The sequence below is a fragment of the Jatropha curcas genome, chromosome 1 (assembly GCF_041381405.1).
Source record: "Jatropha curcas cultivar XTBG-Jc1 chromosome 1, XTBG_Jcur_1.0, whole genome shotgun sequence".
In the NCBI taxonomy this organism is placed as follows: Eukaryota; Viridiplantae; Streptophyta; class Magnoliopsida; order Malpighiales; family Euphorbiaceae; genus Jatropha; species Jatropha curcas.
In genome coordinates this window covers 1,712,053-1,737,910 of record NC_143151.1, presented here as the reverse complement: position 1 = coordinate 1,737,910, position 25,858 = coordinate 1,712,053, and the positions used below count along the sequence as shown (strand labels likewise).

General features: G+C 32.9%; 6 protein-coding genes across 11 annotated transcripts; 3 read left to right on the top strand and 3 right to left on the bottom strand.

Moving 5' to 3' along the window:
• Positions 1 to 842: 842 nt before the first annotated feature.
• LOC105628396 (RNA-binding CRS1 / YhbY (CRM) domain protein) lies at positions 843 to 6,131 on the bottom strand. Its single transcript, XM_012209795.4, has 4 exons — positions 5,904 to 6,131; positions 5,418 to 5,751; positions 3,594 to 3,995; positions 843 to 1,279 (listed from the first exon to the last, which is right to left on the bottom strand). The coding sequence occupies exons 1-4, from the start codon at positions 5,984 to 5,986 to the stop codon at positions 857 to 859; spliced, it is 1,242 nt and encodes a 413-aa protein (XP_012065185.1). The 5' UTR covers positions 5,987 to 6,131; the 3' UTR covers positions 843 to 856.
• An 89-nt stretch (positions 6,132 to 6,220) lies between these two features.
• On the top strand, positions 6,221 to 9,443 carry LOC105628395 (Actin-like ATPase superfamily protein). The gene is made up of 5 exons (XM_012209794.4): positions 6,221 to 6,358; positions 6,646 to 7,221; positions 7,647 to 7,802; positions 7,966 to 8,323; positions 9,277 to 9,443. The coding sequence occupies exons 2-4, from the start codon at positions 6,667 to 6,669 to the stop codon at positions 8,281 to 8,283; spliced, it is 1,029 nt and encodes a 342-aa protein (XP_012065184.1). The 5' UTR covers positions 6,221 to 6,358; positions 6,646 to 6,666; the 3' UTR covers positions 8,284 to 8,323; positions 9,277 to 9,443.
• Positions 9,444 to 11,818: 2,375 nt separating this feature from the next.
• On the top strand, positions 11,819 to 15,887 carry LOC149498758 (protein FAR-RED ELONGATED HYPOCOTYL 3-like). 3 transcript variants are annotated; one of them, XM_089716740.1, is made up of 3 exons: positions 11,819 to 12,009; positions 12,635 to 13,080; positions 15,424 to 15,887. In XM_089716740.1, exons 1-3 carry the CDS (start codon positions 11,979 to 11,981, stop codon positions 15,625 to 15,627), a joined length of 681 nt encoding a protein of 226 aa, XP_089572866.1. In that variant the 5' UTR covers positions 11,819 to 11,978; the 3' UTR covers positions 15,628 to 15,887. The 3 variants fall into 3 exon arrangements, with proteins under 3 accessions (XP_089572866.1, XP_089572869.1, XP_089572864.1); XM_089716743.1 differs by having other exon boundaries at positions 11,824 to 11,887; XM_089716738.1 differs by lacking the exon at positions 11,819 to 12,009 and having other exon boundaries at positions 12,580 to 13,080.
• Positions 15,888 to 16,767: 880 nt separating this feature from the next.
• LOC105629225 (transcription termination factor MTERF8, chloroplastic) lies at positions 16,768 to 18,890 on the bottom strand. Its single transcript, XM_012210774.4, has one exon. It carries the CDS (start codon positions 18,203 to 18,205, stop codon positions 17,021 to 17,023), a length of 1,185 nt encoding a protein of 394 aa, XP_012066164.2. The 5' UTR covers positions 18,206 to 18,890; the 3' UTR covers positions 16,768 to 17,020.
• A 1,139-nt stretch (positions 18,891 to 20,029) lies between these two features.
• LOC149498757 (uncharacterized) lies at positions 20,030 to 21,193 on the bottom strand. The gene is made up of 2 exons (XM_089717991.1): positions 20,720 to 21,193; positions 20,030 to 20,485 (listed from the first exon to the last, which is right to left on the bottom strand). The coding sequence occupies exons 1-2, from the start codon at positions 21,191 to 21,193 to the stop codon at positions 20,030 to 20,032; spliced, it is 930 nt and encodes a 309-aa protein (XP_089574117.1).
• Positions 21,194 to 21,746: 553 nt separating this feature from the next.
• On the top strand, positions 21,747 to 25,599 carry LOC149498756 (protein FAR1-RELATED SEQUENCE 5-like). 4 transcript variants are annotated; one of them, XM_089715871.1, is made up of 5 exons: positions 21,747 to 21,925; positions 22,530 to 22,632; positions 22,795 to 22,884; positions 23,029 to 23,207; positions 25,145 to 25,599. In XM_089715871.1, the coding sequence occupies exons 2-5, from the start codon at positions 22,617 to 22,619 to the stop codon at positions 25,382 to 25,384; spliced, it is 525 nt and encodes a 174-aa protein (XP_089571997.1). In that variant the 5' UTR covers positions 21,747 to 21,925; positions 22,530 to 22,616; the 3' UTR covers positions 25,385 to 25,599. The 4 variants fall into 4 exon arrangements, with proteins under 4 accessions (XP_089571997.1, XP_089571996.1, XP_089571993.1 ...); XM_089715870.1 differs by having other exon boundaries at positions 21,751 to 21,925; positions 22,774 to 22,884; XM_089715867.1 differs by having other exon boundaries at positions 21,751 to 21,925; positions 22,795 to 23,207.
• Positions 25,600 to 25,858: the final 259 nt, after the last annotated feature.

Sequence of the window (25,858 nt, the reverse complement as noted above, 5' to 3'; positions counted from 1 at the left end):
GGAAAGTGAGACTAAAATATATCGACGGAAAATGCTTTTTACATTATAATGACTATATACATTGGAAGTATGAAATATGAATATATAATACATGTATTACTTTCCCTGTACTTTCTTTCCTCTCACTTTCCACCCTCCAAAGTCCAAACAAAGCCTAAAGTCTTTTTGGGGTTGAACTTTGAAGTCAAAATTCCAGGTGTTTGTATTGTAGCTTGTTAGTATTCTCTATGTGGTGATAATAATAATAATAATAAAGTATATTTCCTTTATTCTATTAGGTGCATTTTAAAATTTATCTTTTTTGAACTAATTCTAAAAGTACAAAATCCATTAAGAAAGGAAGATCCTTTTGCCTAAATTATATTACATTTTATTTAAAATTTTATAAATAGAATGCAATAAAATTCAAATTGAATATATATATATATATATATATATATATATATATATATATATATTTTTTACAAAAGTAATGCACATAAAATATTATATTATATGTTTTTTTTTTATTCTTAAAAATGTCTCATCACTCTAACAGTGATCGCCCTTAATCTTGCAAATAAAGTTTTATTAGTCTTGAGCATGATATATTTAGACTATTACTAAAACTTAATCAAACAGGTTTATACTCCATCTATATATATACTGACTTACTATTAAATTATGTCTGAACTCGTCTGCAGGCGCCGCTGCTGCAGACCAGACAAGTCTGAAGATTAGAAGCTCATTTTTTAACGGGCTTTTTTTGACTTGGCCTGTTTCGGGACCGAGCCCGCCCGGGGCTGTTCGTTTTGACAGTACAGTCTGTGCAGCTTTGACAATTATTTAGTGGCAGCAAAAGGGGAAAAAGATTTCATTAATTAGATAAATAATCATGTTTAGAATACATTTTCCTAAGATAATCTTGATTTTCATTGTCAATTTTATTCTTATCATTCCAACCAGTTATTCTACCTACAGAATCTGATTCACTTGCAGATAAGTCTTCATCTTCGAAATCATCTTCAATTTCTGATAGGTCTCCGTCGGTAGAATCGACTTCTGTCTCTGAAACACCTGGAGAAGTTCCATAGAAAGACAAATTACTGTTTTTGTTCTTGGGTTTCCCAGATTCCTTGAAGTCATTACTTGAAGTGTTCAAGATGGAAAGGGGATTCCTATTATTTGGATCACCATAAAGTGCAATGTGCCTGTAGTAGAGCTCTAATTCCTTTTCTGCAATAGCTATGAATCGCCTCACAGACTCGAGTGACTGCTCGTACTTCGACTTTTCCAATGCCTGCAAAAGAAACGAAAGATAAATCTCTTAGCTGCAAGACAAGTTTGTAGAGGTGTATCATAAAAATAAAATAATATATGATCAGCATCATTAACAGATAGAAGAGCAATATCAATGGTGAGAGAACAGGCCAGACAGACAAGTTCTCTCCTTTTACATATAAAAAAAAAAAAAGACGAAAAAGAAAGAGCAATCTACCAAAACATATGCAAAAAGAATCCATTGCATAGGCATATGTTCTTTCTACCTTCCTACAATATGTCAGCACAATAATTAAATAATGAAACCAGAAAACCTAACTGAAAAAGGAAGGCAACATGAGAATTAGATGCGCTATTTTGTTACAGATAAAATCATGCAACTGCTTTGGCAGGTCAAGAAAAAAACTTAATAAGTAAAATGCTTTCTTGTTTCTTTAACGCATTTCAACGTTTTGCAACATCTTTCCAATGTAGAGAATATATTGTCACTTCAATATCAACTAATCTAGATTCCTGGTGCAATGGGCTCTGAACATCTCTCTAGGAATCAAAAGAAATACAAGCCACAACTCTGTACGACAAATTTGGCAGGCAAAAAGGAAGGGAAGAAAGCTAAAAATCTCAGAGAACTGTTTACTTTGTACCAGGCCGGGTGAATCTTAATCATGATATAAGGATATTTCTGGGAGCCAGAATGGAAGAGAATTTAATGTAATCAAATACATTTCTATTATAATGTTTTACACTAGAAATGCATTTGATCACATTATATTATATTTCATTATCTGCTACTGATAGCTAAGTTCATTATGTGTTCTAGCAGTTGAAAATTAGAATAAGTAACTTTATGATTAGAAGGAAAAAGTTATACAAGGATTAGCCCAAATTAGCATATTTGGTTTCTGGTTTATTTTAGATAGTTTGGTTGCTAAGAGCATAAGATTTACATCAGTATTCTTTGATCTCAGAATTTGAGAGATCTGTCAAATGCCTTCTATAAACCCAGCACATTTGGCAGATACATCTTAAGAACTATTTTAGTTGGCAAGTAAACAATGGCAGACTTCCACTGGCAGATCCAAGGCTCACAGCAGGAGATGCATGTTTGCCATACACAGATAAAGATATTTATGCCGATAAATTGATGTAAACAATAGATTGGTTTACTTAGTTTTCACCTTTAAATTAATATTTGGCTACCAAAAAAAGAAATTGCTGGAAAACTAATCGCTCAGAATATGATCCTCTTCAAAATTTAGCTGGATCTCTATTTGAAAGGTAAAAGAATATTTAAGTTTTAGAAGAAGGGAAAAGTTGGACAGAACTAGGAGGATGTAGGGGGAAGTAGCGAAAAAGGATTCAACAATTCTAAATCTTTCTGCAGATGTAATAGTAAAATGGGTGGAACTGAGCAAAAACATCCATACAGCCAACCCCAGTGAAATCATGATAAAGTACTGTATTTCCTCTCAGAATTCTTTTTAATCTTCTGTAGAAAGCACGACTAACTGTGGGATTGAAAAGTCAAGAATTAGCATGCAGTGTCCAGGTAAGGCGGTATCCTCATTTGCATCTAGGAAAGGACCATAATCAACAACTGATTATGTCTGGTGTGATCCAATGTGAGAAGAAAGAGTTTAAATTTTAGGTTGAAACCCAAGACTAATTTGCTAAAATTGATGCAGCAGCAGGCCAGCAGCTATTAATAAACCTGATACAGCTATTATTTTCTAGCCCTAATACTTCCACAAGTGATCCTATGGAACACAAGCTTCTTGAATATAAAAAGGAGTATTCAGTACAAATAAGTTGTCTCATGAAAGAATGATGTTTATTCTAATTGTCTGTCCAATATTATTCCTTTTGCACCTCACGATTGAAAGTTTTTTGTCTAATCCTTAGGCCTATGCTCTAGGATCCCTCCATGCCTTGGCGTGCTTGCACTTTTAATAACTAAGCTAACATAGCATACTATTGCAATTATTAACCTGACTAGCCCTTAAGAGAACATAGAATGAGAAAGAGGTGATAATCTAGAGAGTATGAACTTCAAAAGGCAAAAAGTACCAAAACACTTTGGTTCTGAAATAAAAGTTCACTGAATCAGAATAATATTGAAACTGATGCTAGAGATATTCATGTAACTGCTAGTATGAGAATGAGAATGAGGATGAGGATACTAATGAAGCCTTTATTTGAGGACATTTCCAGTGTTAAACAAGTTACAGTTTCATGATATTTTCATCCTAACATGAAATGGCAAGAACACTATCAATACTTGAAAAAAAGAAATTTTTAGACAGTTCAATAATGTTGGAAGCCAGGATACGCACCCTTTTTTTTGACAGTGTATCTATTGGTGACATGACTTTTGGCTGCACATAATTCTTCCCTCGATAAAATATAACAGTGTCATCCCCAATAAAATGAATGGGGATACCACCACTCAATCTGGCAATTTCCTGGGCATATTCATGTAATTGGCCAGGTTTGCAATGCTTGCAGATTACCTTTACAGTCTCATGTTTCTTCCAATGCATATGCATATTAAGAATGACACCCCCGAATACTCCTCTTCTGCCAATTGGTACATAATTGGATTTTTTCTGGCCCATCTTTTTCACAAAAAATCGTTCCTCACCTGTAAGATCATGTGGTTTGACCTCAGGACCCTGAACTTTAGGAACTTCATACCGCTTAAGTCTTTCAATCAATGCGGCTTCCTTGATTTTGGCCTGTAAGTTTAAGCAAAGTAATGAATACTGAATATTGATCTCCAAAAACAATTGAATTTTAGAAAAAAAAAAAAAAAAAAAAATCTTGGTTGGCCTCATGGGGGAGAGAAACAAAAATTTTTGGTTGGCCTGATGAGGGAAAAACTTTGAAATTTCTCCTCTGGTCTCATAGAAAAACAGAGACTAATAACGAGAAAAAAATATGAACAGTATAATACATTAAGTATTTGAGATATATCAACAATTACAAGTTAGAACCATAAGTTTCAGAAATTATATCCCATCCATGTTTTGGTCAAATAATAATAATTTGATTTGAACCAGTAACTCGTGCTAGTAACTTCAACAAAGATGATTTGGCATATTAGTAATCTATATAATTCCAATACGCCTCGTGCTAGACATTTACTTGATCCAAGAAAAGGACACTAGCAAAATATACCATGAAAAGTAATATTTTATGAAATACTAACTAAACGAATTTACAACCAATATTGTTCTTTACAGAGAAACAGAAAATTATTATAATGCCATAAGACTATCTCCTCCACATTCATCTTCTTGAAAAAAATGAAAAAAAAAAGATTTGAAAGCATGAAGCAACTTGTTGGAGAACGTGGAGTAGCGAAGAACAGAAAGAAAACTTTTGGTTCATTCTTCAATTTATTGATGAACAAATTTTCAAAATGGCTTGTTCTTGTTTTGATAAAAATCTAGAATAAACTGTCTTGTTTTCACATTGCAATTAAAGCCAAACCTCCAATAAAAGTTATCAATACCACTTCCTCAAGAAAAACCTCTGCAGATAAATAATTTCCCCAGCACAAACATAAGTCTTCTCCTTTAGCTTCAAGAACTCCTCATATTGAATTCTTCTAAATCAGTGCCAACTCAGACTTTTTTCTTTCATGTGGCGTCTAATCTATGGAAACAGTTTTCTTTAATTCCTTAAAACATAAAACTCATCTTTCTCGATTTCTACATCATTTAATCCAGCTTCTAATCAATAAGTAATAAAAATTGACTTAAAACGTAGGAGAGAGTATAAATCACTAGAGAAAGAGCTCCTCAACTTGCAAAAGATAGAAGAGTATTGGAAGTTGATTAATCAATTGAAAACTAGAAGTGACAGTGAAAGTTTGGAACTTTAACAAAAAATTAACCTTCTTTAACAACAAACAATATGAAAATAACTTCCAAGTCAGGTAGCTTTAAGCTGCATAAAATTCCACAGTCATCAAGGAAAAGAGAAGAACTACTATCACAGCAAAGAAAAATGCTTCGAGAAATTTCATTCATGACCTTTGAAAAAATATTTTAGAGCATTGATAAAAAGGGCTATGTAGTCAAGTTTTAAAACAGCGTTGAAATTCAATATCAAACAGATTTAAGGAAAAAAAAATCAGTCAGAAATAAACACACCCTTTCAAGCTTGAACTTAATTCTTTCTTCTGCATTTGCAAATTTCTGCTTCTTCTTCCTCTTGACAGTGAGTCTGCGTGGATCCCTCTTATTAGCATCTTTTCGTTTCTGCTTCTCTCTCTTTCTCTGCATTTTCAGCCTCTTCTTTGTCTGCCACTTCTCCTTCTTTGGAGGATCAACCTCATGAATTTCAAACTTAGGTTTCCCCTCTGATATCACTAGGTTTACATTACCATGGCTCAAATTTCGAAGTACCAATGATGGGTTTGGTAGATTTAATTGACTAATGACTCTTGATTGTGAGAAAACTGATTCTGCGTAATCAAAAATTGGCCTTTTAGGCCAAAAGGGAAAAGAAAAAAAATTTCCCAACATTTAATAGTCATTTTTTTCCTTGAAGTTAGAAGCTATAAAACAACTGGGAATTCAATAAAAACATGAATCTGAATACGTTTAGAGAGGAAAAAAAAGAAAAAACAGAGAAACCTGAAAGTGAAGGGATTGAGAGATGATGATGGCTTGACAAGTAAAGAAGCCCTTCTCAGGCAACGAAACAGAGCTCCTGCCATTCCAGTATGAGTAAGAACCAACAAAAAAAAAAAGGACTTAGTTAGAATTCAAACCCAATATTGAAACTGTAGCATTGGCTGTGAAGTGGTGATCGTGAAAGGGAAGCGATTCAAGTGAAAATCAAGACGGGTGTTTTAGCCAAAGATCAAAGAAACCCCCGTCTCCCTCCCAAATCTGTCTAATATACGACATCGTTTAGGAGTTAGGACTAAAACCTATTTAATTGAGACCCGACCCGAGATGGCAATTCAGTTCAGATTTTATATGCCCGGGCAGGTGCAGCCACCCAAAACCCTCCTACACAAGGCAGAGATTGAGCCTTCATTCTGGTTCTTTAACAAAGGCCATTTTTTTTCTTTGAAGAGGATTAGGTATGGTCTTGCAACTTACATTCTTCTCCCGTAACTGTGGTTGATGTTAATTCCTCTCCTTTTTCTTTTCTTTTCCTTTCTAGGTTTAGTGTTTTCACGTTGGAAACAAGTGTCTTTGGCTTTATTTTTAAATTTCACATTTTATAGTTAATTTCTAATTTCATTCTTTCACCTTTCTGGGTTTTATTGGAAACACTTAAAAGTTTTGTCTTGGGGAACATATGTTCCTTTTTGTTCTCTTTTACTTTCGCATTATAGTGAATTATGTATTTCCTTTTTGTTTGCAGTTATTACTGTTGTTTGGAAAGATGAAGAAGATGATAGCTTTAGGGTTTGAGGGTTCGGCTAACAAGATTGGGGTTGGAGTTGTGACTTTAGATGGTACAATTTTATCAAACCCTCGTCACACTTACATTACACCTCCTGGGCAAGGATTTTTACCACGTGAAACCGCACAGCATCATCTACAACATGTCCTTCCGTTGGTTAAATCTGCTTTAGAGACTGCCCAAATAACCCCTGATGAAATCGATTGTATTTGTTATACAAAAGGCCCTGGCATGGGAGCACCACTGCAGGTTTCTGCTATTGTTGTTAGGGTTCTTTCACAGCTGTGGAAAAAACCCATTGTTGCTGTCAATCATTGTGTTGCTCATATTGAGATGGGTAGGATTGTTACTGGAGCAGTTGACCCTGTTGTCTTGTATGTTAGTGGTGGGAATACTCAGGTTATTGCTTATAGTGAAGGGCGGTATCGAATCTTTGGTGAAACTATTGATATTGCTGTTGGGAATTGCTTGGATAGGTTTGCTAGGGTTTTGCAGCTCTCTAATGACCCAGCCCCTGGATATAATATTGAGCAGGTATTATTTGAAGTTGGATGTATTTTATCAAACATGGTTGACTGGCGGTTGTTTAACCAAACATGTGTTACCCTATATTTGAAGTGATTTAAGAATTATAAGAGGCTGTTGATGAGAATGGAATTCCTTTTTGTGTTTTAAAAACAATTAATTCAGCTGTTTCATCACTTTCTTCTGGGTTTTATCAATTTTCCTTATTTCCATAAATCATTCTTTTCACTGTATCAATGAATTTTATGTCTTCTTAAAGAAATCAAAGGCTTTATTGAATCTCTAGTTCAGTAGTAGGATTTGGTAATGTGTTTTAGGCAATCGCTTGATTAGACATAAAGTATATTCTATGACTATTCCTGCTGTGCCAGCTTAACTTGAATTACATTGTGAAGTGCTTCCATGTTCATTTGCTTGGTATTCTTCTTAACCAGCTTGCTAAGAAAGGGGAACAATTTATAGACCTTCCTTATGTTGTCAAAGGGATGGATGTTTCTTTTAGCGGAATATTAAGTTTTATTGAAGCTACTGCAGAGGAGAAGCTTAAAAATAATGAATGTACTCCTGCAGATTTGTGCTACTCTCTACAGGTAAATTATTTTTATTGCCTGCATGTCTTAGAGGCAAACATATGGTGTTAATTATGGATGATTTTTATTATGCTAAAATTATAAGCTATATAAGATAAAACTGAGGCAGCGTATATAACTTTTCATGATGTATTGAATGTGTTTAAAATATGATATCCTGCAGGAAACAGTGTTTGCTATGCTTGTGGAGATCACAGAACGAGCAATGGCACATTGCGACAAGAAAGACATTCTTATTGTTGGTGGTGTTGGATGCAATGAGCGGTTGCAAGAAATGATGAAAATAATGTGCTCTGAGCGGGGTGGAACTCTGTATGCAACTGATGATAGGTATTGCATTGATAACGGAGCAATGATTGCATATACTGGTCTCATAGCTTTTGCTCATGGTACGACAACACCTCTAGAGGAATCCACTTTCACCCAGAGATTCCGAACTGATGAAGTGCATGCAATTTGGAGAGAGAAAGAGTCGGTGTGAAAAGTGTGAGAGAATAGTGCCTCAACCGAGCAAATCTAAGGTATGCCCTTTTGCATGTTGCTAGAAATAAGATATCTGATGAATTCACTATTTTTGAAAAAACAATTAAACATAATGTGAAGTGGTTGCCTACTTTTTGAAAGGTGTCATTAATTAGAAGTACTTGTTAAAAAATAAATCCTGTAAAATAAACATGTGCATGTAGTATATTGAGCACAAAAGTATATGAAAAATCAGTATTTTTTAAGTGTCATCCAATCATGGGCTATTATCCTAAGCTTTCAGTTAGGAATAGGAATGAAGGTTAATCAGTTGCTATATTGAATGTCTTTTTAGGTGTGAACAACCTTTTAAAAGTTCAAATATTAAATAGAATACAAGTCCTGTATGATTATAGGTCTTAGTTATCCATTTCCCCATTTAGTTAGCCCCTGAAGCTCATTTAAGGTCACAAGCTTTTTTTATTTTTTTGTTTTGAGAGGTTAGATAGATAACCAAATTGCTGTGCAGTACATACAACAAATGTAATGAAAAAGATAAGAAAAAACACACAGAACGACAACTCACAGTTGGATTTTCGGAAACTAGTGACCCAAGCCAAGAAAATCCGGTAAACTACGTCTTGCTTGTTCTCGAATGCTTTTGAATCATAAGGCAATCAAATATTTCTAAAGAACATGACTTGAGTGATCTCTAGGAATTGGTTTGATGTTGCTGTTATTGCTTTGTCCTGTCCTCTACTTTCACTATTATGGTGTGTTTGTGAAAGAAACAAAAGGATTTTGAGAGACTAGTGCAAATTAGTGCGCCAAAGGGAAAGCTCTAGCTTTCCAATGTACAGGCTTCACTAGCAAAGCCAGCATGTCTCTAACAGAATATTGGTGGTTCTGTTATACCTTATATGGCAATTACACCTTATGTTTATCCCATCCTTATGAAAATTTTGTTGAAATTAGTATATTGACAAATTCTTCGTGTTTCTTGCTTTTACAGGTTTAAGCACTTGCGGAAATCGGGAGATCAAAAATTCAATATCAACCCACTACATTGATTTGTATTATGTAGCTAGCTTTGTAAGACAAGTTTAAAGCTAATTTATTAAATGAGAAACTGTTACATTAAACTTCATTTGTATAGAAATTTCCTGGGATTTCTCTGTATCTATGCTTGCATTTGTTGATGTTTACGTCTTGGGCTATGTATGGTTGAGAGGAAGAGAAGTAAGAAGGAAATAAATATGAACGTCTACTGTTTATAATTTCTTTCCTTTTTCTATCACTTTCTCATGTACCAAACATTATACAAATAGAATTTACATCCAAGATATGAAACATGAAAGATATATTAAAGTAAATATATTGCATCAAAAGGATTAGACAGAATAGCTTGGGAAAACAAAATTATGTTTTACCATCTACATCTCTTTTCCTTCTCTCTCTTATAGTTTCTTTCGTTTTTCAATCACTTTCTCGTCTACCAAACATTACACAAATAGAGTCAGACATTCTACAGTTGTCTTATAGCTCAACACTCAAAACCTTAGCCCCATTAACAGACAAAGAAACATCAGTAAAAACTAAGAACTCTTCAATAAACTGCATAGCTCAAAAGCTGCTAGAAGAATATTTATGAACCGTAAAATAGTTTCAAGATAGCCATCTCCAACCTCTTTCCTTGAATTGAAAATATTGCTAAGAAACTTTCTAATCCTTTCCATCATTTCATAAATCCCTTTCTTCAATCTTATCAGACATTCTTTCAACTTTTCAATTAAAAAGTGAAAGAACCTTCTTGCAGAGTTAAATGCCTTGTCAATCTTGGCACAAAGAACTTTCAGTGAAGATCCAATTTTGGATTTCGGAAATCCAAATGCTTGGCCAATTTTTTCCATAACTAATAATCTACTGATAATTGATAAGCCAAACTGAAGCTATATATATATATATATATATATATATATATAGAGAGAGAGAGAGAGAGAGAGAGAGAGAGAGAGAGAGTTTGGTACCACATGATGCATATGTTTTGTAATCTCAGCCATAAAGTATTTTCAATTATGGTTAAAGAATATAACTTGAAAATTCTTTCCAAATGCTTTGGGAAAATAAAATAATAAAAAAGAAAAAAAATTAATGGAATGATCCTCAATTAGATATAAATTTAGGATGGGGTATTGGATTAAGACTCCGTTGGATTTTAAAATTCTAATGGTATTCAATCTGTATTTTTTTTAAGTTTATTAAAATTTTGTGGTATTCAATTTAAACTCTTATAAAATCTAAAAAAAATTTAATGGTATTCAATTATGACTTTTTAAAAGTTCGTACAAATTTGATATATTCAAAATATTGTTGATTTGGGAAGATTTTATAAAATTATTGATTTCGTTGGATTTTAGAATGTTAGCTATAAATAAAAGAGTCATTTCCAAATCTATAATCCTATCCAAAGATTTCAAAAATATTTTAAAATTTAAGAGACTCTTAATTCAATACACCCCTTAATACAACGAAAGCGGGATGGGTACCCACGAATTTTAAAAGTACTTATTTAGGTATTCGTTTAAAATTTTACTATCCATATCAGTTCTAAACCTGTTTAAATATCTATTTAAGTATCCGTATTCAAACATGTTTAAATATTTACCACATGTATTCGACTAAGAGGACTACACAAATACAAGCATGTGTTTATGATACTTTGTAAGGTTTAAACAAAGGTAAAAAAATATACATTTATCAAAACTTCATTTCAACGTATAAGTCAAGTTTTTGTTTTCAACACCACCGACGACGATGATAATGATAATGATAATGATAATAATAATAATAATAATAATAATAATAATAATAATAATAATAATAATAATAATAATAATAATAATAAATTTGCATAAATTTCTAGATACAAGATAATTTAAAATAAAAATCGATTTAGATTGTTCCTATTCGCTCGAATCGCCTTTGTTTTCTTTTTCTTTAGTCATTAAGATATTTCATTTAACTAGATTGTTTTTTGCTTATCTAAGGAGTTTGAAATGATATTATAATGTGATCAATTTTAATGACAAAAAAAAAAAAAAAATAAATGAAAAAAATAAAATGTAGAATATGATAATAATTTTTATAAGATTAATTCATAAATGCTAGTTATAGTTGCTCCTTTAAAAATCTTATAACACTCTCTTCATATCAATTTTAGAATAATTTATTTTTTAAACAAGCGTCTATATTTAGTATTTCTCAAATTAATATAATCCAACAAGAGTTCTATCAAATTTAATTTATTCAAATTTCGAAATAATTCAATTTGGAGAGTTCAAAAATAAGATATTTCAATTTAATTTTCAAACCCCAATTGTGTGCATAATAATATCATGTGTATAAAAGTCGACTCAAACCCGAACCAGAATGGATATTTTAATTTGGTCATTCTGAACTATTACGGGCACCCGAAACGTGGCGGAAAACAAGTGGACATTTTCAATCATCTAATTGTAGACTCGTATCTATATTATCATCACTCCCCAAAGTTCAGAACTAGCCTCTCCAGTCTCTCTCTCTGTCGCTCACCCAGTGTTTGTTAATTCTGATCTTTGGATCAAGTAAAGCACAAATCTTTTCAATATTTCAACTTTTACCCATTAGTTTATCTCTCCATTGCATTTGACCGCTATACTTTGTTTTGTTCTTTCCATGCTCAATCAATCTGATATGGATGATAAGTGTAGGTTCATAACTCTGGCTTTCAACTTTATTTGATTAGTCTTATTTTAAGCTTGTTTTATGTGTTTCTTTCTGCTTCCTTTCTTAGTGGCAATCATTTTTAATATTTCGGAGCTTTTGAATAGTTTAGTTTGCATGTTTGATGGTTTTAGCTGCTTGCTTTTGTTTGGATTTGGATTTAGATGTAGCTCTTTTGGTTTTTCTTTAGTAGGTGTTGTTGTTTGCCCTTTTGGCCGCTAACTGTTTGATAAATTACTTAGTTAGCGAGGTGAGAAATTGCAATTTGTTGTTTATTGATATATTCTTAGTTATGTATATATGGTCTGAATTTGCTGTAAAAGAGATCAGATAAAAATGGAAGGAGATAGGATTTTGGTTGAGTTATAGAGGCGAAAGACTTATTATCCCTATAGGATTAAATCCCTCGTTGGAAATAGCATTTTTTTTTTTTTAAGATCATAAGAAATGAAATGGAAAATTTCCAATTTTTGTTTACTTGGTTTTAGCTATAACGTTAATGGGCATGTAATTTCTTCTATTCTTGTGGACCTTTGAGCTAAGCTTTTAAATACGGAGTGTAATTTTTATGGGTTTCATATGTAATGGTAAATATTGCTTTTTGGCAGTGGATTTAGATGAAGGAGTTGGAACAGGAGAGAACTCTGCAGGACATGAGTTGGTTGTACAGGAAGGTGATATTGTTATGCAAGAAGGTGATTCAATTGTAGAACCACATGAAGGTATGGAATTTGAATCTGAAGATGCTGCCAAGATATTTTATGATGAATATGCTCGGCGGGTAGGATTTGTCATGCGAGTGATGTCTTGTCGTCGTTCTGAAAGAGATGGAAGAATTCTTGCCCGAAGACTGGGTTGTAATAAGGAGGGATATTGTGTTAGCATTAGAGGTAAATTTGGGAATGTTCGAAAGCCACGGCCTAGTACAAGAGAAGGCTGTAAGGCAATGATTCATGTTAAGTTTGATAAGTCTGGAAAGTGGGTGATTACAAAATTTGTCAAGGACCATAATCATCCACTTGTAGTGGCTCCTCGTGAAGCTCGTCAAACAATGGTGAGTTCTTACCTGTGTTATTTGCATATGATTTTCTTTCTAGTTTACCTTTTTTTTTTTTTATTTTAATTTCATCACTTAATAAAGCTTGGAAAGTTTGGAATTATGTCCTTCAGCCTTCGTCCACTGTATTCCAAATATTAGGCTGCTCAAAAGCTATTGAGTCTTTAATAGAATGATGTGATCATGTATCGTACAGAAGGATAAGAGATGTTGGCAATAGAAATTAGTGATCAGTTCAAGAAAAATATAAATGGTATACATGCTGCTGAGTGCTGAAAGAACAATTGAAATGGCTTTACAAGCCTGTTATTTTGATGGAATCTCCAATGACCGAAAGACTTGCTGTTTCACTTGTGCCATGTGTTGGGTTCTTAAACATTAATGACTGCACCCTCGTCCGTGCTCACACCTACACACACACATGTTAGAGCCTGAATGGAAGTTCTCCAAAGTCCAGATTATAGAAATATAAGAGAGGCATTTTTTAAGATCTTAAGAATTGGATGACAAAAATGGTATTAAAGATGATTCATCTTGCATGCAGATTCTCTGCAAAAGTGAACTTTTAATGTGTATCCCTACATTTGTTTTTGAGGACATGGTGTTCAGGATGCTAAACAAGAAGGTTCAAACGGTTACATAGTATGGTATGTGAATAACTTTTTGATATGAAGAGCTTGATAGTAAAATGATAGGCTATACGGAGAAATAGTTGAATATGGCATTTACAGTCAGTACTATGTTGACGCACTTTATTTTCTTCAACCAAAGCCATATGAAATAATGATTCTGATCGAGGAGCTTAAGTTTCAGAATTTCCAGGAAGCTTACTATAATCCATCAGACTATCAGTGTCCATGCTAGTGTAGCAATTTTCAAAAGAGGGTGTTTTATGTTGTATTTAATTTAGCCTTATTCTGATTGATCAAGTCCTTTTTCAATTAGGGTTTACTATTTAGGAGTTTATTCTAGTATGATTTTTATATTTTAGCTATTGGATTTAGGTTTAAAATCTTATTTTAGTTAGATTAGTTACATATAAATAGGCTGTAACATTTTGTTTAGAGGCGGATTTCGGAATTTCCTGTAACCAAAGAAACTGTTTATTGATCCTTATTTTCCTGGTTGTGTGACCAGAAGATTCAGCCCCTTTTTGGTTTAATTATGTTCCACTAATTCACTCTTTTCAACACTCCCTTGTCTACTTGACAACCTAATTAGGGTTAGGGTTATTTTTGCTGCATCAGATTCCTTGGGGATTCTTTGCAATTTAGCAACCTAAAATTATTATTACAACAAGAATTTTTAGTCAAGATCTTTAATCAATCTAGAATTGATGCTGAAGAGAAATGTCAAATGATTGAAAGTGCTTACCAAGTGAAGAATGTTGTTACCCTGTTATTTGGGATCCTGGAAGTGAGAACTTGGGTATCAATATTCAGTAGTTTTGCATGAACTGACCGTCTTTGCGACTTTGGGTTCAAATGTTGTAGTGCCAAGACAAAAGATTGCAGTATATATTGTCTTTTTGCATAACTGGAAGGGACCAGCATTTAGTCTCTCCAATTTTTTTATGTGAATTGGATTTTGTAGTCTTCTTTATTGTCAAGGTTTAACTTGTTCATGAATTAAATAGCTTTATGGTTTTCTCTTACGCTCATTAACTCAGCTCCTTTCTCATTATTACTGTAATGATTTTAGTTTTTACTCTATGCATGAATTGTAGTCTCAAACATAGCTTCAAATTTTTAAATTTTCATTAGTCTTAAACAGTCTAAATTCTGTAGATAGGTTCATCTGCATGGATTTTCTTCCAAACAGGGAATGTTCATTGCAATTTTGAAGCAGCATTGGAAGACTCATTTTTAGGGCATTATGTGTTTGCATTAGAGAGTTGACTTGATGGTAGACTAGTTGTATAAAGATTACAGTGACTAATATTGACATAATAGGGACAAATGTGTATATTAGGCTAAACTTCATGGAGTTTTTAGTAGTTTACCATGTTCGACTACTAGAAGTTTTTACTTTCTGAAGTTTTATCTAGTATGCTTTCCTTTTGCGATAAATTTAATACATTGCTAGTTTACTGGGTAGAGGTTAATGTTAAACCTTTCTGTTGTTTTCTAGGAATTTTTTAACTCGAACAACTTTTTATCTTTCTTTCTCTTAATCTCTGTATTCTATGTCTATTTATCCTGTGATTGATGATCTCAAGCAGGGGACCTTTCATGTTGTCTATGCAAAATGATACTATTACACTGTTGCGTTATTCAAACTAATCACGATGAGATAAATTTCTGTTCTGATCTATCTTCGATTGTGTCTTTCGCCGTGTAGGATGAAAAGGATAAGAGAATTCAAGAACTAACAATGGAACTTCGGAATAAGAAGCGGTTGTGCGCCACATATCAAGACCAGCTAACTGCATTTATGAAAATTGTTGAAGAGCATAGCGAGCAGCTATCGAAGAAAGTTCAAAATGTGATAAGAAATCTTAAAGAATTCGAGTCTTTAGAACATGAGCTTCTGCAGCATAGATAATCTCCAACATGCTCCAAGTTACTCAGTTCAGTTGTGCAATATTTTTACCTTTTCTTTTTTTCCCCCTTTTACTGCTTAGACATGGTTGAAAAGAAGAAAATTAGCCATACAAATTAGAAATGTAAGTATAGGATAGTTTCTTCGTTTCCTGAATTGTAATTAATGTGAGCACAACGAAAGGGAGAGGATTGAGAATGAGAATCAAGTTGGATAATTATATCATTTGAAACACTAATGGAGGCTTGGATTTGCAGCTGCCATTCATCGGATCTGTATCGAACATCAATACTTATCGAACACGTGTCAAACACTTCAAAAAACATGTATTTTATTTTATTAATTTCAGACATTTTAAAAACGCATAAGAGAACAAAGGATATTTTATGGACACATTTGAAAGATCTTTTAGACTAGATAAGTTCATTAACAAAAAATTTAATTGTTATCTTAAATATATATTTATTAATTATTAATATTTAAAATACAAAATTAAAAGATGCATAAAAGAATGAAAATCTATTATCTCATGATCTACAATTTGTAAAGTATTATATATCTATTATTATCAAATTCAAGAACTAATTTACAATGTTAATTTGAAATCATTAATTCCCAAAGATTTTACAAAAAAAAAAGTCAACAATTTTATATTAAACAAATTAAAATATGAAATACGGTCAAAGATTTATTTTATCTCTTTTAAAGATATTAGAATTCTGTAAGATATCAATTTATCTCTAAATAAGCTAAAGATTCTATAATTTTTCAACGGTGCTAGTATTGAGAATTTAACTAATTATGTGGAAATAAAAAATTAAACATTTTTTATTTTATGTTTATAACTTATTATAAACAATTGTTTCCTTATGTGAATTTATTAAAATATTATACATATTTAGTAACCGTGTCAATGCGCTTTTTTTTTTTTTTTTTTTTTAAATTATCGTGTCTTGTGTCCGTATTTGTGCAACCTAGTAACAAATACGTTTGCAGTTGTGAGCTGTACAGTGATACAAAACCCATGAAGTCTAAACTATTCAGTTCAGCTAAAACTCGTTTGTATCCCCATTACAAACCAGACGTGGCCATAGTTTGGCTGTAGCAGTAAACACAATTTAACTATATTTAAGTCAACAAAAAGATTAAAAAAGTGTCAATTTTCATTTAAAATACTTTAGATTTCAAACAGTTTGATAAGGATCTGGTTGACATTTCCCCTGAAGTAGTAAGGATTCAGGACAAACTATGTCATCAAACTATCCACAGTCGAAACAAGTCTTCATAAATTTTCTTGCCATACACTAAGCTGCATCAGTTTACCAAATCTTTGAGCTATGAAGATAAGAGAAAAAAAAGAAAAGAAAAGAAAAGAAAAAGAAGCTCAAACTCAACATTAATGGTGCCCATATTGAAAGCCTAGCTCTTGAGGACACATCCTACCTTCAAAGACATCCTGCAAATAAGGAATATGCTTCCTGTGTTCGTCCACATACTTTTCCAGGAAGCATTTGTCAGTTAATAACAACACCGTATAGAAACTGATATTCTTGTCCAACACACATTTCAACATCAAAATTTTAATAACTAAACCCCTGGGAATGATTCTCTTCTTCAAACTGTAGGTAAAAAGGTAAGGACATGCAGCAATTTCTGAAGGCTTCATATCCATCACATTAACGAGAAAATCTATAGTACCAATCATTTTCTTCTCTGAAAAGGTCATGTATTGAGGATACTTTTTGAAAGCTGACAAGATCTCATCTTTAGACCAACCACATCTTTCATAAACCTCTAGTTTGTGTTGCCAATTTGATTCAGAGAAACTGACCATTGCATGAAGAGCATGGATAAACTTCGTTTTTGTTGGGCATAATCCCATATCAATAAGCCTTTTGATTTTATCACGGAGCTTGTCAACATTGCAGCATAGCAAAGAAGTGTGATACATCAATAACGCCTGGATAATGGATTGAGGCATTCCAATTTCTCTCAAGACCAATAAATTACGAGCACAAACCTTTTCCACATTCTTTATAAAAATTCTCGACGGCCCACACACAGCTTTAATGACCATGTCATTGTCAAATTGCAGAGCACTCATGAGGAACTTATAGACAGGAATAATTCGATTGCTTAAGCTACAGTACAATACTAGTGGATTTGAAGATATGAGTTTTGCAAGATTTGGACCAGTGATCCCAACAGAAGAGAAAAAATTAAGCTTGAGGGCAATAGTTTTCTCAGTATTAGATAAAAGAATCCTTGGTTTAAGCTTGATAATTTTGCTTATTTGGGATTTAGAGAAACCATGTTTATTAAGAAGAGAAAGGACAGAGTCTGGTCTTCCCAAGGTTTGAAATTTCACTTTCTTGGAAGCAGAATGAGCAGCCTCCGGTGACAGCCCACATGAATTTATGAGGTAAGACACTGTAAAAGAGGTTTCTTTTGTGGTATGGTTATCTGACGAGAAAGATCTGGTAATAATAACAGATGTACAGTGAAGAAACCGCAAATCACAAAAATTTCTCAGAGAGGGAGATAGCAATTGTGTTGATTTAGTGTATAGTGAACGAGACATAACCGAAATGTACGAAATTAGCCAGAAACAAACTTCCAAGGCGAAAAATTATTAGCGATGGTTGAACTTCGTTCAAATGCCGTTGTCAAGGGTTTTGCCAAATGGAGAAGCGAGCAGGAGGTTTAACTGTCTCTATTGGGAACTTGTTGCTAAAGAAGGATGAAAGGGCCTTCAAACTCAACTAAGAATAAAGAAGCCATAGAGATGGATTTGACCTAGAGATCGAGGAGCCCACCTAACCACATGAACCAACAATTTAGGGGCGAGCAAACTTTGGAAGAAACCAGAACCGAAACGAACCAAATTATTTTCGGTCTTTGGTTCGGTTTTAGCCATAAAAAGGATGCAAGGAACAAACTTACAAGACGAAACGCTCTTATAGATGGTTGGATTTCAATCAAATGTCGTTGTCTAGGGTTCTGCCGAATGCAGAACAGAGAGGGATGTTTGTGTCTCTCTATCGGGAACTTTGTTGGCTGCTAATGAACGATGAAAGAAGCTTCAGACTGTGACTAAGAATACAGAAGCCAGCGATGGATTTGGGCTAGAGACTCAGGAGCCCCCTGTATGTTTCTTTTTATTTATATTAATTATTTATTATTGTAGTTTCAAATAGGGTTATTTTATATTGTATTTAAGTTAACTTTATTAATAAACAAGTTCTCTTTTCTATTAGTATTTATTAACCGAAAAATAGACTCGGTCGTGAAATACAACTAGTTAGCCCTTATTTTTTAAAAATATACCAAATTTCCTCATGTCTTGCTTTCGTTAGTCCTTCTGTTCAATTTGTACATCTTTCCACTTCAATTAACGAAGAAAAATACAGTTTAAAAGAGAAATACTAAAATATTATATCAAAAAAATTACAGTATGATCTATATAGTTTGAAAAATGCAATTAGCTTGTCCGCGTTTTTTTAAAATAAAATGAGTATTTTCGTCATTTTATAAGGTGCTTAATTGGAAAAAAATGTAAAAATTAAATGAAAGACCTTATAATCTGACTAAAAAATTTATTCTAAAAAAATAACATGAACGGACCAATTGTATTTTAGTTAGATATTGACTGCTCTTTGGTTGAATTGTCTTCCATTAATTAACTTTTCGCAATAACCTGTTTATATGGAATCCTGGAAGTGAGAATCTGGAAATTAAAAGTCAGTCATTTTGCATGAAATGACTTTGTTTAAGACATTTGAGTCCCAAACTATTTTCAAACATAGTTTTCCCATTTTCAAATATTTTTTCAAACATAGTTTCCCATTTCCAAACTGCAGATATTCAAACATAGTTTCCCCATTTTCAAATTTTATTTTTTTTGGAACAGCCCGACGACTGTACAAATTTTGGCTGAAAATCTTGGCTTAACAATACTGCTCAATTCAAAGTCTCAAACAGTCTCTATTCTATATTTATATATATATAAGATAAATGGATTAAAACAAACAATTCATCTCAATTGAACTTGTTTAAGCTCAAAAACTTTTCAGCTTGACTCATTCACACACCTGATAAGATAGGTAGCACCTTCAATTGTCAGTAGTTCAGTGGTGACTGGCAATAAACTAAATGTTAACAATATTGCAGCTAATAAAAAGATAAAAAAATGTCAATTTTCGTTTAAAAGACTTGAATTCCAAACAATTTAATAAGGATATCCTTGACATTTCCATTGAAGTTCTAAGGATTCAGGACAAACTGTGCCAACAGAGTATGCATACTAGAAACAGGTCTAAAATTCTCTTCCAGTTAAGCTATAAGCCTATAGCAGAATGGATATGACAAATAGATGAATGAAAAAAAAGAAACTCAAATCAACATGTTAGTACCCATATTGAAAGCCTAGCTCTTGAGGACACATCCTACCTTCAAAGACATCCTGCAAATAAGGAATATGTTTCCGGTGTTCGTCCACATACTTTACCAGGAAGCATTTGTCAGTTAATTTCAACACCGTATAGAAACTGATATTCTTCTCCAATACACATTTCAACATCAAAATTTTAATAACTAAACCCCTGGGAGTGATTCTTTTCTTCAAACTGTAATGAAGAAGGTAAGGACATGCAGCTATTGCCGAAGGATTCAAATCCATCACATTAACCAGAGAATCCATAGCACCAATTATTTTCTTCTGTGATAAACACATGCATTGAGGACACTTTTTAAAAGCTGACAAGATCTCATCTTTAGACCAACCACATCTTTTGTAAACCTCAATTCTGTGTTGCCAGTTTGATTCAGAGAAGAAGCTTGCAGCAAGAGCATGAATAAATTTCTGTAGGGCAGAAACCCATATTAATAACCTCTTTGATCTTATTGCGGAACTTGTCAACTTTAAAGCATAGCAAACTAGGATCATGTATCAATAACTGCTGGATAACCGATTGTGGCATTCCAACTTCTCTCAAGACCAATAAATTAGGAGCACTAATCTTTTCCACATCCTGTCGAACAATTCTTGATGACTTACTCACAGCTTTAATGACCATGTCATCATCAAATAGCAAACCCTCTTGAGGAATTCATAACCAGGAACAATTGGATTCCTTAAGCTACTTGATAATACTGATGGATATGAAGAGATGAGTTTTGCAAGTTTTGGGCCACTGACCCCAACAGAAGAGAAAAACTCGAGTTTAGGCAAAATAATTTTATCAGGATCAGCTAAAAGAAGCTGTGGGTATGACTTAATAACTATTGTTATTTGGGAATTGGAGAAACCATGTTTGGTGAGAAGACCAAGGACAGAGTCTGGTTTTTCTGGAGTTACAAACTGCACTTTCTTAGAAGCAGAATTAGCAGCTTGTGGTGACAACCCACATGAATTTATGAGGTATGAAGCTGTAAAAGAGGTTTCTTTCTGCTGTTTTTGATTACTAACAGATTTACATTGAAAAACCCGCAAATGGGTTCTTAAATCACAAAAAAGTATAAAGAAAGGAGATATCAATTGTGGTGATTTAGTGTGTAGTAAACCAAACATAACTGAAAGCCTGTGAAAATTAGCCAGAAAAAACAATGCAAGGAACAAACTTACAAGACTAAATTAACATTAAAACTTTTTAAATTTTAAACTAATTGACTACAAATTTATTCCACAACTTGTATATTTAATATACTCCCATTTTTTATTTTTTAAAAAAAGCTATTTGAAAAAATATAGAGTAAATACAAAGAGAGAAAAATTATTGGATTAAAGTAAACATATGAAAATTAGAAATTTTAAAGATAATTTATTACTTATTTATATTATACTTCATCCATCTAATATAAGTCCTTCACAATGGTTTTTATCCAAATATAAATTATTTTCAGAATACAAAAAAATAATTAATGAATTTTTCAAATTTTATTCATATATATTCAACACATTAATTATTAATGATATAGATAAAGTGTAATTTAATTAAATTAATAAACTTTTATTACAATTTATATAAATTAATTGTCACCGTGTAAAAACCCATATTTGTAGAATTTATGTGTGCGCTTGAAAGTGGTGAAACAGATTTGGGTTCAATTTGTTAAAATTAAAAGTTCAATGGTTAATATAGACAGAAAAAACTAATCTTTTAGATGTAATTGAACCAATCAAAAACATTTAAGGGTCAATTTGATACTTTTAAGATAAAAAAAAAAAAATCTGCGACATCGACATTATCTCTCCTAGCAAAAGTGGCGAGAACAACGAGAAACGATGGAGTCGGAAAATTAAGTAAGTTCTGTCCTTCATTTCCATGATTTAGTATTAAGTTTCTGTAACCTAATTATGGATTATAATAAATTTTCTATATATTTTCTACTAATTCTCAACACAGAAAGCAATTGAGGGGGAGAATATAAGAGAAGAAAGAATTTGGGGTTTTTTTTGTTGTTTTAGATTTTTTTTCTCTTATTGTTTGGAATTTCCAGTTGAAATTGGAAATGATTTTTTTTTTACTCAATTAAGCTCAGTGGTTCAGTTACTCTTTTTCTTCTGCACAAGACATGTAGTTGGTTGTTCTTTTTTTTTTTTTCTTTTTTCTGCTTTCTTGAGAGTAACTTGAATATTACTTTCAATTTGTGTTGAATATTTCCTTAAGTGTTGTAGATTTTCCTTGGAGGTATTATTTTGAGGACTCAATCGGTAGTCCATGCTAGTTAAATAGACTGAACATTTGATATTCCAAGGCAAACTTGGTTAGCTGAGGCTAATCTTGTAGACTTTGAAGTTGGAGTTGAAATGGCAAAAGAAAATCTTTGAGTGTAATCTCTGCTTCTTAAGTTTGCTTTGTCAAGTATCTTGAATAACCTTTTTTTGTTGTTGGAAATTTTTATAGGAATTTAAAAATGCATATGTTGGTGCTGTTGTCCCAACAATGTAAAAGTACAAATGCGCAGTTTTGAGTATTGAAAGCAACCGCTTCATGGAAAGTACTAAAGGTTAGGACTACATTTTGAATTTACATGGATGCTGCTAGATGGTGTATGCTTGTGCATGAAAATGTGTAATCTTCATATTTGTAGACCATAGGCCAATAGTGAAGTTGCTGCATAGACTGTCTCATTTTTGTTGACTTGCAGCTGATAAGGAGTGTCTTGTAGAAGAAAAAATTGAAATAGCGGAAAGTGCTATTGGTGATCAAACTGAGGATGAAGCTTGTGAAGTTGATATGAACCAAGAACCATATGTGGGTATGATATTTGAATCAGACAAAGCTGCCAAAACTTTCTATGATGAATATGCTAGACGGATAGGATTTCTAACACGCATCATATCATCTCGTAAGTCTGAGCATGATGGATCAATTATTTCTCGTCATCTTGCATGTAATAAAGAGGGCTTTCTCAAGAGTCAAAAGACAGCGCAAGTTCGTATTCGAAAACGAGAGAGCAAAAGGGAAGGTTGTATGGCTATGCTATTGGTGAAGAGAGACAAGGTTGGGAAATGGGTTGTCACAAAATTTGTGAGGGAGCATAATCATCCTCTTGTAATTTCTTCGGGTCAGCTAACGCCAGTAAGTTTCCTTCCCTTGGATAATAAGTTAGTAACATTGTCTCCTCATTGACATGTTTTATGATGCACAGACATGACTGAGTTTTGTAAATTGCCAATTAGAAAGTGGCATTACTGGTCTTTGGACCTTTGAATTCTGTAGACTGTATTATCGGAGCTTCTTATGTGTATTACAGATTACGACACTCCAAGAGTGATGACTTGAATTCCATTGGACTTTGAATTATAGTTAACATCTTCTACTAATGAGTTTGAGACTCTTAAATCTTCTCTTGGGGATATGGGATCTTAGTTGCTTGTCATATTGTGGTAGCAGCAATCTTAAAATAATTCCACATCCAGCCACAAGTAAAGTAGGATGCCAGATCAATATAGTACAATAAATTTGATGACTACGAAAATTGGTTTTACCAGTGTCTTGCGTAGATGAGGTTTGGACCTAAATTTCATTAAAGTTTATCAGTAAATTCATTGAATGATGTTTATAATCCAGTTCTTTAAGAAGAAGGGTGAATAACAACAGTTAAGTTCAATACATTCATTTGGTGCTACTGCAATTTATATAAAAGGCAAAGATTATTTGAAGAGACTGGGTTGGATTATTGTCTCTTGCTTGTGTTAGGTAGGCTGGGTATAACTATAAGGACCTGTTTGTAACTTTCAAAAAGTAAATAAATAAAGGCAAGAAGAAAAAGAAGGAATTGGAGCTAGTTCTTTATTGATTTGTTTTGTGAATTGCCCCTTGGGCATTCTATGTTAACTGTTGGCTAAAAAGTTGATTTTTTGTCGGTTGTCCTAGAAGTGGCATTTTTGTCTAAGTTATCTAGTGTTAGAGTGGGCAACTATTGAAGTTCAAGTAAAACTAAATCTCAGGTAATCATTCTAATTGTAGCCCATAGTAGAATGTGATAAATTGTAGTGAACTGAAAAATCCAGCCCAAGCTGAGATTTGATACTTAGATTCCACTAAACCTTAATCTGAAGTTAGCCGGAGCCAATTATGGAGATTCATTTACTCCATTTCCACGTGGTGTAGGCTTTATCTCTACAAGATTTATGGTTGTCGATCCTTTTTCACTTTTTCTCCTTGTATCATCGTAGGTTTAGCCCTTGCTTTCTGTTCTCTACAAGAAAGGCAACACAACTTATTAGGAAGATGGAGTCTTTGGAGTTATTTTATGGAGTGGGATTCCATTGTTTTTCTCTCTTAACAATCATGAAACTGAAAATAAACCAAAATAAAATGTTAAACAAATACTTTTTAAAGTGTTTCCTTTGACTGAGTTTCTAAAGCAGCCTTGTTAACCGGAAAGCCTCTCAAATTTTTCGGTGAAATGACTTGATGAATTTCTTCTTTTTTTTGGCTGCTGAGAAAGAACATTTGACTAATTCTTTTAGTTTACCTAAATTGTATGTGAAGAATAACTTGAAGAGCGTCGAGTAAAAGAGTTGGTCATCTAGAAGTTTTGGGGTCATTTATTCACTCTGATGCTATGTCTATTCATCTATTGTACAAATGCTTTAAATTTCAGGGCTGGGGAGGCAGTCCACTATGTCAATAGCTAGTAAATTATAGATCATTATCGTGCTTATGTGTCTATTTTCATAGTCATATATGTGATGTTTGCATTACAAGTATTGTAGCATGATATGTTTAAGAGGCGATTCTGTATCTCAGCATTTGTTCTTTGTAAGTTATATTTTGAATGTCCCTGCCAAATAAAGTTTGAAGCAGTGCATTTGTTTTGTTTTTCCCTTGTTAATATTAATAAATAGCAGATGAATGAGAATCGTCCATTTGGACCAATTGAATTTGTCAAGGTCTGTGGTATTAAAAACCTGAGTTTTTAATTCCATTAAAGATCTGATATATTTGCTCATTGGTATCTACATCAGGGGATGATAATTCTAATACCCACATCAAATTTTATGTCACAGGACGAGAAAGATAGGAGAATCCGAGAGCTATCCTCTGAGCTGAATCGAGCAAATCAGCAGTTAGCAGCATGTCAAAAACAGCTGCAGACATTTATGACATACATTGAAGAACATACTGAGTCCTTATCAAGAACAGTTGAAGGCATTGTTTGCAACATCAGAGAACTTGAATCTGAAAACAGAAATTACCGTGAAGATGCTAGGATCAGGCGTACATTTCAAGTTTCTGAGCAAATTTGAGTTCCTGTAAATAAGCAAATGTTCATCAAAACTCATCTAACTGCATGAGTGACTTGCAAACTTTGCACACTCTCAGAGGCATCTAATTCATGTAATTTGTGCAAATAATTTTAGGGTTCAAAAGTAGTTTTAACTAAAGCTGGTGCTATTTGTACTTTGGTCCCCAACATTGTACATATGAATCAAAGCTGCAAAGCAAAACCCAAATTATGTAATGTTTGGAGAGACATGTTGAACCTAGAACAATTCTTCAGCTTAGAAACATTTACATATTTGAATTGGGAATGAAATAGGTTGCTGGCTTTTCTTCTGGCTCATATGAAAGGCCAAATTGATGTTTTTTTTTAAAAAAAAAAACTATTAAAATTAATTCAAAAGTTCAATTTTTTTTTATGTAAATTATACATGGTAAGTAAATTCAGAAGGTAAATTAAGCATTATTTCTTAACTTTATAATCTTTAACTCAATGAAAT

Coding starts and splice junctions, on each gene's coding strand:
- LOC105629225 (XM_012210774.4), bottom strand. CDS start 18,205: ATGTCTCGTTCACTATACACTAAATCAACACAATTGCTATCTCCCTCT.
- LOC149498758 (XM_089716738.1), top strand. CDS start 12,595: ATGGGTTTCATATGTAATGGTAAATATTGCTTTTTGGCAGTGGATTTA. Junction 13,081..15,423: donor GTGAAGCTCGTCAAACAATG/GTGAGTTCTTAC, acceptor TTCGCCGTGTAG/GATGAAAAGGATAAGAGAAT.
- LOC105628396 (XM_012209795.4), bottom strand. CDS start 5,986: ATGGCAGGAGCTCTGTTTCGTTGCCTGAGAAGGGCTTCTTTACTTGTC. Junction 3,996..5,417: donor TTAAGTTCAAGCTTGAAAGG/GTGTGTTTATTT, acceptor TTAAACTTACAG/GCCAAAATCAAGGAAGCCGC. Junction 1,280..3,593: donor ATACACTGTCAAAAAAAAGG/GTGCGTATCCTG, acceptor TTTCTTTTGCAG/GCATTGGAAAAGTCGAAGTA.
- LOC105628395 (XM_012209794.4), top strand. CDS start 6,667: ATGAAGAAGATGATAGCTTTAGGGTTTGAGGGTTCGGCTAACAAGATT. Junction 7,222..7,646: donor CTGGATATAATATTGAGCAG/GTATTATTTGAA, acceptor CTTCTTAACCAG/CTTGCTAAGAAAGGGGAACA. Junction 7,803..7,965: donor ATTTGTGCTACTCTCTACAG/GTAAATTATTTT, acceptor GATATCCTGCAG/GAAACAGTGTTTGCTATGCT.
- LOC149498757 (XM_089717991.1), bottom strand. CDS start 21,193: ATGTTTGGTTTACTACACACTAAATCACCACAATTGATATCTCCTTTC. Junction 20,486..20,719: donor GTTATGAATTCCTCAAGAGG/GTTTGCTATTTG, acceptor TCTGCCCTACAG/AAATTTATTCATGCTCTTGC.
- LOC149498756 (XM_089715864.1), top strand. Junction 23,208..25,144: donor CTTCGGGTCAGCTAACGCCA/GTAAGTTTCCTT, acceptor TTTATGTCACAG/GACGAGAAAGATAGGAGAAT.